At 38.9% G+C, this 14,245-nt stretch overlaps 1 protein-coding gene across 2 annotated transcripts in view; it reads left to right on the forward strand.

Moving 5' to 3' along the window:
* Positions 1 to 480: 480 nt before the first annotated feature.
* Positions 481 to 14,245, forward strand: part of LOC127425046 (nectin-2-like) — a 193,885-nt gene continuing 180,120 nt past the window's right edge. For both annotated transcript variants that reach the window (XM_051670667.1, XM_051670666.1), the window contains exon 1: positions 481 to 884. In XM_051670667.1, coding sequence (XP_051526627.1) covers positions 821 to 884 — 64 coding nt within the window. In that variant the 5' untranslated portion in view covers positions 481 to 820. The remainder of the gene's footprint in view (positions 885 to 14,245) is intronic.

Genomic DNA, 14,245 nt, shown 5'->3' on the forward strand with positions numbered 1-14,245 from the left:
TTGTTTGGACATTTCTTCAAAAAAGAGTTATGGGTTTCCAGCAAGACGTAGAACTATGAAAAGAGTCATGCATTCGATAACTGAAATAGAATAATAGCTTAAACGCAGCAAACACAGAACGTTCCCCTAACATTAATGTATGGTTCCCGTTTGGTTATGACTGACATATGATCGCGTTCATAAAACACTGTTCCCACCAGATCCAGTTCAGAAACCATTGTAAGGCAGCAGAGAGATTAGAACAAGCAAAAAAAAATACAAAAAATAATAATAAAAAAAATAATAATAAATAAATAAAAAATCTGGATGGTGGTTTTCAGGCCATTTTTGCTTAATAACAATTATACATTCTCTCAACTCGGAAACCCTTCCTTGGGGAAACTAGAATAGCTGGTCCTTCCGCGTAAAACCTTTAATCGCAGCAGCCCAATCCACAAATTCTAAACTTCAATGCCCGTGCATTCCGGCTATGGCGTGACGCTATTATGACATCACAACCAATTCCATCGGGTTGCGCTTGACAGCGTTCGATCGAACAGAACAAGTCAGAAGCGAGAAGGCAGGGCTCACAAAATTCCGCTGTTCCGTCTGCGCACCATCACGGCCACAACAACATACCTGTGCACACTCCGTCCTCACCGGGAGGAGGGCTTTAGTAGCTGTTGATATATGTTGGAACAGACTGTAGACCGAGAGATTCTGATCTGACGAGCGAGTCCTCAACATACCGTCCCCGGTTCACTCCGCAAAGTTAATTTATTATAAAGTTTTGAGGATTTCTTTGTCAACTACCCGGACTGCCCTGGATTTCAAGAGCGAAATGAGTTACTTCACGATGATAAACTGTTGCCTGATTCTTGGCGCGTGTCTCCTGTCCAGCCAAGGTAATGTGACACAGTAACATGTGGGTTAATCTTTGTTCTGTCCGCCAGACATCACATGCTAGTTTATGGTTATATTGAAACGGTCAACGTAAATAAGACGTAATTTGCATGATCTTTACCGACATTGAGAGCCTAAGAACATGAAATCGGCCGTCCCAAGTGAATTGAACCGCAACTCGCACGTATGTGTTACGCTTGTGCACGCTAATTTCAACATCTTACCGACCTGATTAAATGGGTTATCCTGGTGAACTTCAAAGAGCGACTGACCGTAACCCGTATCCCTTGTGTCGGTACACCATGTTACGCAAGGTGTGGCCTGTCGTGATCAATTTTTGTTCTAATGTTGTACGACAGCAGGTGGGATTGTTTTGCCTCACTCACCTAATTTTAATTTAAGGCGCTTAATTAACACCGTCTTATTACAACAGCTGTTTGAAACTAGTTTATATATCTTTGTATGCCATTATAAATGTATGTTGACGGGTAGAAGAGCAAAAGGGACTTGATTTAGTACCACTTATAAGGTTCCTTAAAGATACCCTTTCTCTTAAGTTATTGCCAGATATTAGTGTTATAAACATACCATTTTTTAAGTTTATGTTCTACTAATTACTTATTTAAAGGAATGTTCCGGGCTCAATACAAGTCGCTCAATCAACAGCATAGCGCTGAGATGTACACTGGCGGCCAAAAGTTTTGAATAATGTATAGATTTGGCTGTTTCGGAAGGAAATTGGTACTTTAATTCACCAAAGTGGCATTCAGCTAATCACAAAATATAGTCAGGACATTACTGATGTAAAAAACAGCACCATCACTGTTTGAAAAAAGTCATTTTTTATCAAATCTAGACAGGCCCCATTTCCAGCAGCCATCACTCCTACAGCTTATCCTTGAGTAATCATGCTAAATTGCTAATTTGGTACTAGAAAATCACTTTTCATTATATCAAACACAGCTGAAAGCTATTTGGTTCGTTAAATGAAGCTTAACATTGTCTTTGTTTTTGAGTTGCCACAGTATGCACTGGCATGTCTTAAGGTCAATATTAGGTCAAAAATGACAAAAAAGAAACTGCTTTCTTTAGAAACTTGTCAGTCAATCATTGTTTTGAGGAATGAATACTATACAATGCTTGAAATGGCCAAAAAACTGAAGATTTCATACAAAGATGTACACTACAGTCTTCAAAGACAAAGGACAACTGGCTCTAACAAGGACAGAAAGAGATGTGGAAGGCCAGATGTACAACTAAACAAGAAGATAAGTACATCAGAGTCTCTAGTTTGAGAAATAGACGCCTCACATGTCCTCAGCTGACAGCTTCATTGAATTCTACCCGCTCAACACCAGTTTCATGTACAACAGTAAAGAGAAGACTCAGGGGTGCAGGCCTTATGGGAAGAATTGCAAAGAAAAAGCCACTTTTGAAACTGAAAAACAAAAAGAAAAGTTTAGAGTGGGCAAAGAAACACAGACATTGGACAACAGATAATTGGAAAAGAGTGTTATGGATCTTAACTCCACTGAGATTTTGTGGGATCAACTAGACTGTAAGGTGTGAGAAGTGCTCGACAAGACAGCCACATCTATGGCAAGTGCTACAGGAAGCGTAGGGTGAAATGTGACCTGAGTATCTGGACAAACTGACTGCACATGGAGTATTTTTAGATGAGAACTCTTTGAAGTAGTTCAATTTTTTTCAAATTGTAATAGTAATTTCTTTCCATAAGAGCAAAATCTGTACATTATTCCAAACTTTTGGCTGCCAGTGTAAACATTTTATATCTTTTCATCTGGAAAGCACCACAATCTAATTAACATCTGCTAAACATCTTAAAAAATCAAATTTACAGACATTCTAAATCATAAACATCTGAAAAACTTCTGCTGAATGTCTCATTATCATCCGAGCCATACTTATTGACATACGTCTTGTAGACGAATTGCAGATGAGCAAACAATGTTAAAAAAAAAAAAAAAAAAACATCTTCCAGATGTAAACACAAAAATCAAACAGACGTCTGGGTGATCTACTTGCGCTTTTCAGGGTTGTTGTCATGACCATGTAACTCAAGGCTGTAACGTCCAAATCCCAGATTTTTATCTCAAGTATGTATAATGTTTACATTTTGTGGCTATATGTTTGAAACGGTGTACATTTTAATATTTATGAACTGGCCCCATTTGCTTCCATTGTAAGTGCCTTATTTTAACCACTTTTTTTCAAGGGGCATGTCAGTAATTTTGTGGTAATCAACATTATGCCACAAATGCTATCGATCGAGCTTAACTATTGAACCCAGAACATTCTTTTTAATTAGCCACACTGGTGCTCTGGTAGTGATGTCCATTGACCTTTTATTTCCTGGTGGTTTGAGCATCACAATGATTTGGTGGTGTCTTAGCCTCTGGGGGGCTGGTTTGCTCAGATAAGGAAAGATGTGTCTGCGGGTGTGCTTACAGGTACACGGATAAGGGAGTGAAACTCAATGAGATATTGTCAACACATGGCTGTAAATGATTCTGTATTCCAAGAAGCCCCTAGTGCATATATTTGACAGGCAAAAAGGGGTAGTATCTTCTTGGCTGTGGGATAAATGAGTTTTTGGATGGATGATTGGTGGCACCACAATTAGTCATGCCAAGATTGCAGTGCATGGGCACACTCTGGGGTTCTCCTATTAATTTCCTTGTGGGATAAGGCATTTTACACCTCAGGACTTGCAGTGGGTTATTACCATGTGCACAAGCCTTTTCTCGGCTTGCTAAAGACTTTTGGTTGCCCATTAATCTTGTTGGTACATGTCAAAGGTTTGTATTAGTTCTCAGAGGGGATCTTCAGGGGTTGAGATGCAGGTTCCTCATGGTTGTCATGGAGACCTCCATGGGGGTGGGTGGGGGGGGGGGGTTGAGGTCTTTAAAGGGAAGCTTTAAACATTCAGTGCAAAGTACTATATTAATCTTGGGATTACCAAAATTGAGAACAAATGGAAGATTCACTCCCCTTGGTATTCCATTACTGTCAAAAGCAACAAATGTCAGAGCAGCTCAAAGAGTTACTCCTGCAAACAAAGGTGTGATAATGTAGTTTCCTTGTATTTCTTTTCTCTTTACCCCTGAACAGTAAGCTTCTATGCCAACAGGTTTCTTAGAACAAAAGACCTCAGTCTCTGCATTGTCCAAAGGAGATCATAGAATGAAACTAACACCTCCACAAGAAACCTTTCACTGTCTTCCCCTCTGACACACACACACCCACTCCCACGTTGAGCATGCAGTGGGGGCTGAAATGAGTTATGAATGAGTGCCCTTTCCCTGCACCCCTCGTTTATTTCCAACAAGCATTCAAAGCTGCATCTCAAGCCTTTGTTCTGGTGGCTTTAGTGATTGGCCGTCTATAAGACCCCTCTGTCTCTGCTGCTTCCATTGTTATGAGAGTCTGAGAGTGGAACATCGAAGAGCATTTTTCTCAGAGTGCGCAGACAAAAAAGTTTCCCCCCGTCTGTCCTGGATTTACCTCCCTCTCTCAGACATGCACATGGTTTGCACATCATTATGCCACTTTTCTGGATGCCACTTTCTTAGAGCTGAAACCATTTCCCAGATCTCTTTTGTAATGTAAATTTAAATTCTAAATGACTCAAAAGTCCCAAAGAATGAAAAACTGCTACTGAATGGAAGTGAACATCATTTGATAGGGACAGTCTTGCTCATTGGGCTTGGAAATATGCTGCAGCCATAAATGAAGTTTCAGATGTTGCTGCATAACAGATGGAAAATCTGTTCTGTGTCACTGTCTGTCTCACGATTTATCTGTTTGTCTTGTATGGTGACGGTGTAAAAAAAAAAAAAAAATGCTGATGCTCATTGGCTATGTTAACACAGCAGCAGAATATCATTGTCAGACCTGTTTTAGAAGGCTAAATATGGTTACATTCATACACAGTTTGGTTATAAACGAGAGTGACAACTGCATTCTGTCAACAGTGTTTTGAGGGTGAATTTGTGCTTCAGTTGGACTTGTTTATTCAATAATGCCGTTTCAATTGTGGTCAATTTACATGACCTTGTATGTTTCTGGGCTATTAAGCATAACTGGTATAAGATCATGCATGTAAATGCACTCACTGTGAACTTAGTCTCTTAGTCTTTTCTGTCCTATTTTTTTCTGTCCTCCTTTGCTGTTCTGCACTGAGGTTGTCATACAGTGCCGCTAGTGAAGGCCAGAGGACTTCTGGAGCCAAACCATGCTGTCTTATCACCCACCACTTTGCCTGATAAAATGAAGGCTAAAAGAGAGGGATTTTTGTGTGGGCTCTGAGATCAGCCTTTTCGTGACCCTGGACTCATTCAAAGGGCTATTTTCTGTCTTTTAAACCTTCTAAGCCTTCTTCACATCTATTGAACCTTTTAGAAAAGACCTACAGACTTTACATTCTGGTGTTTGGAAGGCAGCATTGCATTGATATTCCTTAAACGTTGTGACTGGAGCTTTTTCCAAATTCTAACCCAAAGTATTAAACTTGGGCAATTAATTCAGCCTGAACCACAATAATGACGGTACTCTGTTAAACCTTAATTTAGAAATTTTAGCCTGTGTGATCTCTTTTTGGGCTTTTCTTTATTTTTCTTTATAATAAAAGTTTCAATTTGTCCTTGATTGATGGAATGTTCAGCATTCTTTCAAAATTAAACCGCCTGTGATGTGGTCGTAATATTTGCATACTGAATTGTGATTGGTCTTTTCCTTCTTGCATCTATTTAACAATATTATGGGTTGATTATAACTTACAGAAAACAAGATGAGTTCTTTTTATTTACACAGAACCAAAGATTAAATCCATTACACATTTCGTTTTCTGACTTGCAAGCACTGGTATTTCCCTCAAAAAATGCAAATCTAGTTCTTCATTGCAGTCTAACATGTGCACAAGAAAGCACACACTACGCCGATTCATTTATAGATCCTCTTGAGGGAGGAGTTGAAATTGTCTTAATTACCATCTGATCTTCTTCAGAAGCTGACTGCTTGATTGACTTTCCGTGCCCTACGTCGTTTGTGCCGAGGATTTTAATTGTGCTGGCGTACATGCAAATGAGTGTGTATGTCTTTGTTTAATCCACCTTTTTGAATATAAACCTTGTACCTCAGAAGACCTCCGTAATTTACAGCCGTGTTAACCTCATTACGTACAATAAATTCCTGTCATCAAAAAGAATGCAGGATGGCCTACACAATCTAATTTTCCAGTTTCTTTTTATCTCCGAGATAAGTTTGAAGACCATGTCAATTGCGAGTTGTAATTAAACCTTGGGAAACGGCGATAACGTTTTGGGCCTTCAAGGGCAGTTGCAAGGGACTGAACTCTTTAATGTTTGGGATTAAAACTCAATCAGAATGGAACTCATTTACTTTCTCAATGCATATTCCTGGTTTTAGTGTATACAATTCATTGGTGAATGTTATTCCAAAGAAATAATCTTTGTAATCTTCAATCAAAATGTAATAACTTGCTCTTTTTCAGCTGATGTCATCAAGCCCTCTTATTTTTCAACCCATCCACGCCAACCATTCTGGTATGTAACGTCCACTTTTCACAATCCCAAAATTGTGCCCTAAATATATACATTTTTTTTTTCTCCCTGAATATCGTGTTTCACTCATGCGTCACTTTATGGAAGTAAAATGGATTGCATACGGCAATTCACACTGACTTAAAAGCCATCATAAAATGGCATTCGCCACCCATTTTACTTTTGTAATGTGAAAATTGAGTGACAATATTAAACGAGAAAATTGTCAGGTGGGATTTGAGTATATTGATCTAGATTGACTATATTGTGAAAAATTCTCAGTATACTGTAACTGTTGGTTGGAGGGGAGAGCTTAAAAAATGTGACATCAGCTGAAAGGAAAAATCATTTTATATATATATATATATATATAGATATAGATATATTTTTTTTTTTTTGGAATGTACATCCTTGAATTGTACACCATAAGACCAAGAATGTGTATTAATGAAGCAAATAGAGCCAATCTTGATTTCATGCTGACTTCTAAAGCTACTTTAAAGAACGCTGGGAAAAACAACCAAATAGGCAGTTTTAACGCAGTAGAGAAAAAAAAATTGAGCTCTTATTTGTTTCAATATTTCTGAACCCGTTGGGTAATAACCAGAGTAATGGAGAATGACTTCCAACTAGAGCTGTTATTTCAAGACCTTGAGAGTAAGCAAAATTAAATAAATATATGAAACTTTATCTCATGTTTGGTTTTAATATTTGCGTTTTGGAGAAGTGAGAAGACCGGCATATCTCAAGCCAGACATTTAAACCCTAGAGAGGTTATTTTTTTTTTTTTAAGTTGCCTGCCATCCAAAGCTCTGATTTGAAGGGTAAAAAGGCTAATGCTTCCAGAGGTTTCTATGGTCCTCCAGTCATGGTGTTAAAGAAAATGACTTCAGTGTGAAATTTTCTTAAATGTTTGTTTGAGCGGCTGACTGAGATGCCTTTTACTTGGTTGTTTTGTGTGCCTGTCTGCCTTTTTAATTCCAGCTGACTGTGCAGTTATATGGCAGTAGGGGTTTGTTCAGCTTTTTGTAGCAAATGGAAATATCTAAAAGAGATTTTAGTAATATAGCATGTAGGGGGGAGTGTGGGGTGGGGTGGTTACAGTTTACAAATTTCTGGCCACTCCACACACATTAATCAATTTAAAGGGATAGTTCACCCATAAATGAAAATTCTATCATTAACTATACTCATTTTATTTGGACCCTGTATGACCTTTTTTCTTTCATTGAGATCTCTTCTAAAACTCTAGAAGTGACACATGTGAGATTACTTGAGACATTTTCTGAGGTGAAAACAGGAGAAGCAGAAGACTTGGGAGTCTTTATTTGCTCTCCTTTTCATCGTTCTTTCCTGTGTGTAGCGTTGCAAAGATTGGCACACTCATTTTCTTCCTTTCCGATATCCATCTCTCTCTGTCACACAAACCTCGTGTGGTGGCCTGAGTGTCAGGGGCATTGACACTGCACAGGTGATTGGAAACTTGTCCCAGTCTCTGGATATGAGAGCAAAGTCCAGAAGTTTCCGAAGTTTGGCAGTACTGTCACAGATGTGGCTATTCTGAGAAGCTCTTCGCTATTTCTCTCTTTCTCAAACTGCTGAGTGTCAAATCCAGCACTATTTCCCAGAACATTGATGGAGAGAAAAAGAGAAAAGCCAAAGGAAATCGACTATGAGTCAGACGACAGAGGTTAATTCCTGCTTCATTAGGAAGCGTGGTCCGAATCATAAGAAGGTCGTTTAATGTGTAAGCCTTTCAAGGATGGAGAGTAAGTAGTTTCCTGGAGTGATGGCGTTGAATTTGTGGTGAATATAAGAGGCGAGGCTGGATTTGAGTTCACTTTGGTGATTGATGCATAGCAGTGTTTCTAACGAGATTGGGCCTAATAACAAATATTGTGTAATTTGTAAAACAACACCTTTTAAAGCTACAGAACCACAACAGTTTTGAAGTGCGTGATTTCTGCGCTATTAGCGTCATGAAATGGAATAGCGAAAATCCCACCCTAAACTCATGCCATTGGTTAAGCCAATGTTGCTATGACAGTCTGGACAGAATGCTCAAACAAATGGCAATGATTTGATAGAGCAGCAGAGCCACAGTGTTTACAGTTTTCGGAGTGAAACAATTATACATCTCTTTTAATAAGTTGTCATAAAAACAACCAGTTGGTATCCTTACAGATTAGCATTTTTAGCATTGCTTTCGAAAAAAATAGACAACCCAGTAACAGTTCTCGGTTCAATTTGTGTAACATATAACCTGTGATTCAGTGAGCAAGTTGGTAATCCCAGGCGATTTGGTGGGAAGTCAGTTTTTCAGTTTATGATTCAGGCACACCACTTTGTATTAGATTCAGTTTGATTCACCAATCGGTCAGACTGATTCATTACAAAGAATCGCACCAATCAAATGATTTGTTTCATGAATTGGACAGTATTTTGCTCTGCAAAAGCTGTCAGCATGAACAATGCAATAGAAATTTATACCACAGAAATCTGCTATATCGTGTGTATGGATGTGTGTGTGTGTGTGTGTGTGTGTGCACAACCCCAATTCCGAAAATGTTGGGACAGTATGAAAAATGCAAATAAAAACAAAAAGGAGTGATTTGTAAATTATATTCACCCTTTGCTATATTGAAAGCACCACAACTACACATAATATATTTTACCAGCGTGTGATTATTGTAACACGCTCCAAAAAAGTTGAGACGGGCAATTTAAGACTAATAACAATTTGACAAGTTGAAATAACAAAGCGATGTGAAACAGGAGATGTTAAACCTTAGATGTTAGGTGAGGCAATTGTGTCATAGTACTGTATACTGTATAACGAGCCTCCAAAACCAGCCTAGACCTTCAAGAGAACGGATTGTTCAACACTTGTCAATTTGCCAACAGATGCTTCAGCAAATAATCTAGCCCTTTGAGAACAATGTTCCCCAAAGACAAATTGGATGGATTTTGAGCATTTCACACTCTACAGTGCACAATATAGTTAAAAGATTCAAGGAAACTGGTCAAATCTTGGTGCGTAAACGGCAAGACGAAAACCACGTGAACTCTGATCCCTCAGACGTCACTGTCTTAAAAAAAAGTCATTCATCTGTAATGGATACATGGTTGGAACATGGGCTTGGGATAACTTTATTAAACCTTTGTTAGTCAACACCATTCACCGCTGCATCCACAGATGCAAGTTAAGACTTCACTATGCAAAGCAGAAGCCCTACATCAACACTGTCCAGAAGCGCTGCTGACTTCTCTGGGCTCGGTCTCATCTTAGCTGGAAAATAGAACAGTAGAACTGTGGTTTTTGGTCCGAAGAGTTCACATTTCAAAAAGTTTTTGAAAAACAAAGCCGTCCTGTTATCCATGCCGAAGAAGAAAAGGGACATCCAAGCTGTTATCAGCGTCAGGTCAAAAAGCCAGTGTCCGCATGGGCCAGGGGTGTGTCAGTGCCCATGGCATGGGTAACTTGCACATCTGTGAGAACGCCATGAATGCAGACAGATATGTAAAAATTTTGGAGCAACATATACTGCCAGCACTGTCTTTTCCAGGGACGTCCCTGGATTACAAATGCATGGCTGTGTAAGCAGAGAGTGTGGGTGCTAGATTGCCTGCCTGCAGTCCTGACCTGTCTCCAATCGAGAATGTGTGGCGCATTATTAAGTACACCATACTGCAACGAAGACCCCGTACAATTGTGCAGCTAAAGACCTACATAACGGATGGGGGAAAATTCCACTTTCTAAACTTAATAAACTTGTGTCTTCAGTGCCCAAACGCTTGTGTTTTTAGAAGAAATGGTACTGTTTCACAGTGGTAAACGCTCGACTGTCCTAACGTTTTTGGAGCTTGTTGCAATTTGACATTACTGTACATTTTCAAAAAAACAATAAAATTCACAAGGTAAAACATCATATTATGTGTAGTTGTGGGGCTTTCAATATAGAAAAGGGTGACTATAATTTACAAATCACTAATTTTTGTTTTTATTTGCATTTTTCATACTGTCCCAACTTTTTCGGAATTGGTGGTTTGTGTGTGTGTGGGCAGGTTTAAGTGGTTTACGAGGACTTTTTTTAGGTTACAAACTGGTAATTACAAGGGTATTATGCTATAAATGTGGTTTATATGGACATTTCTTGTGTCCCCATAATTCAAATCGCTTAAAATACATACTAAACGATGTGTTATTGAAAATGTAAAAATGCAGAAAATGTTTTGTGAGGGTTAGGTTTAGGGGTAGAGTTAGGGTTAGGGGATAGAATCTATAGTTTGTACAGTATAAAAATCATTATGTCTATGGAGAGTCCTCATAATGATAGCTGCAACAACATGTGTGTGTGTGTGTGTGTGTATATGTGTCTGTGTATCTGTGTGTGTGTGTGTGTGTGTGTGTGTGTGTGTGTGTGTAATATATATAAACTCAGCCTAAAAAGAAATGTCCTTTTTTCAGGACACTGTATTTTAAAGATAATTTTGTAAAAATCCAAATAACTTTACAGATCTTTATTGTAAAGGGTTTAAATAATGTTTTCCATGCTTGTTCAATGAACCATAAACAATTAATGAACATGTACCTGTGGAACAGTTGTTAAGACACTAACAGCTTAAAGATGGTAGACAATTAAGGTCACAGTTATAAAAACTTAGGACACTAAAAAGACCTTTATACTGACTCTGAAAAACACCAAAAGAAAGATGCCCAGGGTCCCTGCTCATCTGCGTGAACGTGCCTTAGGCATGCTGCATGGAGGCATGAGGACTGCAGATGTGGCCAGGGCAATAAATTGCAATGTCCGTACTGTGAGACGCCTAAGACAGCGCTACAGGGAGACAAGAAGGACAGCTGATCGTCCTCGCAGTGGCAGACCACATGTAACAACACCTGCACAGGATCAGTACATCCGAATATCACACCTGTGGGACAGGTACAGGATGGCAACCACAACTGCCCAAGTTACACCAGGAATGCACAATCCCTCCATCAGTACTCGGACTTTCCGCAATAGGCTGAGAGGCTGGACTGAGGGCTTGTAGTCCTGTTGTAAGGCAGGTCCTTACCAGACATCACCAGCAACAACATCGCCTATGGGCACAAACCCACCTTCGCTGGACCAGACAGGACTGGCAAAAAGCGTTCTTCACTGACGAGTCGCAGTTTTGTCTCACCAGGGGTGATGGTCTTTCTCGCGTTTATCGTCGAAGGAATGAGCGTTACACCGAGGCCTGTACTCTGGAGCGGGATCGATTTGGAGGTGGAGGGTCTGTTATGGTCTGGGGCGGTGTGTCACAGAATCATCGGACTGAGCTTGCTGTCATTACAGGCAATCTCAATGCTGTGCGTTACAGGGAAGACATCCTCCTCCCTCATGTGGTACCCTTCCTGCAGGCTCATCCTGACATGACCTCCAGTATGACAGTGCCACCAGCCATACTGCTCGTTTTGTGCATGATTTCCTGCAAGACAGGAATGTCAGTGCTCTGCCATGGTTAGCGAAGAGCCCGGATCTCAATCCCATTGAGCACATCTGGGACCTGTTGGATCAGAGGATGAGGGCTAGGGCCATTCCCCCCAGAAATGTCTGGGAACTTGCAAGTGCCTTGGTTGAAGAGTGGGGTAACATCTCACAGCAAGAACTGGCAAATCTGGTGCAGTCTTTGAGGAGGAGATGCACTGCAGTACTTAATGCAGCTGGTGGCCACACCAGATACTGACTGTTACTTTTGATTTTGACCCACCCCCTTTGTTCAGGAACACATTATTCCATTTCTGTTAGTCACATGTCTGTGAAACTTGTTCAGTTAATGTCTTAGTTGTTGAATCTTTTACAAATTATCTTATACAAATATTTACACATGTTAAGTTTGCTGAAAATAAAAGCAGTTGAAAGTGAGAGGATGTTTCTTTTTTTGCTAAGTTTACATATGAGAGAACCCTTAAGGTATAGTCTTTGGGGTATTTTGATACTTACATTGCCATTTAATCAGTCCTGTATTTCTCGAAAATGGCATCAGGTGATATAATTTACTCTAGGCTGCAATTATCTTTTCATCTGCTGTTAGACTTCTGGTTTGTCACATGATTATATAAAGGTGTGTACAGACATGCCACTCAAATGGATGGTATTGCTTTCACATTTGTATATCTTCGGTATGTCAACATGCAAACATTGATATCTTGTTGAATCTTGGTTGGAACTCGTTACTCAAGCATTAACCTGACATCCTTCCAACATTACTCAACGCAAAAAACAAGCTCATTCTAAAATAACACAGCGATTTAGTTGGAGACCTGTCAGATGTTACTTTTGAAAATATAGCTTTTTTGACAGCTCGGAAGCTTGCATCGAGCTGTAGAATTGCCTGGATTTATTGTGTTAAACCTGATATATAACCCTTAATAGGGTGAATGTGTTAAAACCAATAAGTCATTCCGATGAATCACAATGCCACGTTGCTTGCATTGACAGAGCCAAACTCTGTCTGTATGTCAAGATGAAACTGAAAGTGTCATTTCCAATACCTTTTCTATGCCCAAATTAAGCTTTACTTTGCCAGGCATTATTAGACTCATTTCCTGACAGTTCTCCTTCAGAAGAAAATAATGAAGGGAGGTGGGATTTCGGGTTCTTGTGTTTAGTATAAGGAATGCTGTAGGCCACATCACAAACATGACATATTCAGACCTATTTAGGAAGACATGATTGCACAGTTGGGGCCTGCCCTGATTAAGTTATGTGTATTGTTTTTATTTCTGTTGTGTAGGAGGCATCTGTAGACTAACAAATTGAAGTCAAGTGAAACCAAAATTTTAATTTCTTGTAACATATCCAAGGTGTTAATGTAGATGATTCGTCAGTGCATGTTATTCCAAAGAAAGTTTAAACCCCTCCACTCCAACAACCTGTCATAAAATAGAGACCTCCATCAGAGGCAATAGATATTATCAATAAACCTAATGTAAACATAATAATCAACACCCATTTTACCCATAAGTAAATGATGATATTCAATGAGAATTACAGCTTTACAGGTAAATATGATCAATTTTGTTTTCGTGTTGATTTTAACACTACTTTTGACAACGTTTTTATTAAGAAATTCTTTATTGGATGTGTTTAAAATGTAGGGCCCTATGAAATCTTTTATTGATTTATTTATATTTTTTTTACCAAATTCCATTTGAAATTTTATCATAAACTGTATAATTAAAATGAATTCACAGTATTTTAATCAAATGAAAACAAAACAATTATTTTTTTAACCTCAAAAGGCTAGTTTAGATATATATTCTTCATTTGCTGCATGTTTTAAGGTTAATGCGTGCTCTGCTGTCTGTAACCTCTTACAAACACAAAGTGCACGTGATTCTTATGATGAGGTGTTATCAGTGTATGAGTTGCCGGCTTCACATATTCCCTTTGAAGCACGCAGCACGTTCAGACTGTATATTTATTTTATATCTTAGCCTTTTGTGGTTTATTCACCTCACTAGCACATATTACGTTTTTAATTTGATTAATTTTATCCCAATTATGTCAAATTCTATGACATTGTGCAATCTGTAGTGAATTCCGTTTTTAAGACTGGATTCCGTGATTCCGTGATTCCGTCCGTGCTTTCCACATTGCGGAAATCAGATGGCCTTAAAAAAGGTTTCAGATGTCAAATTAAAACATCATCTATAGTTTTTGTTGTTAGAAATGTTTTTGTTTTTTTTGTCAATAAAAAATAAACTACTTTGATCTTGCCATAAAAAGTATGCT

The sequence above is a fragment of the Myxocyprinus asiaticus genome, chromosome 34 (genome assembly GCF_019703515.2).
Source record: "Myxocyprinus asiaticus isolate MX2 ecotype Aquarium Trade chromosome 34, UBuf_Myxa_2, whole genome shotgun sequence".
Classification (NCBI taxonomy): domain Eukaryota; kingdom Metazoa; phylum Chordata; class Actinopteri; order Cypriniformes; family Catostomidae; genus Myxocyprinus; species Myxocyprinus asiaticus.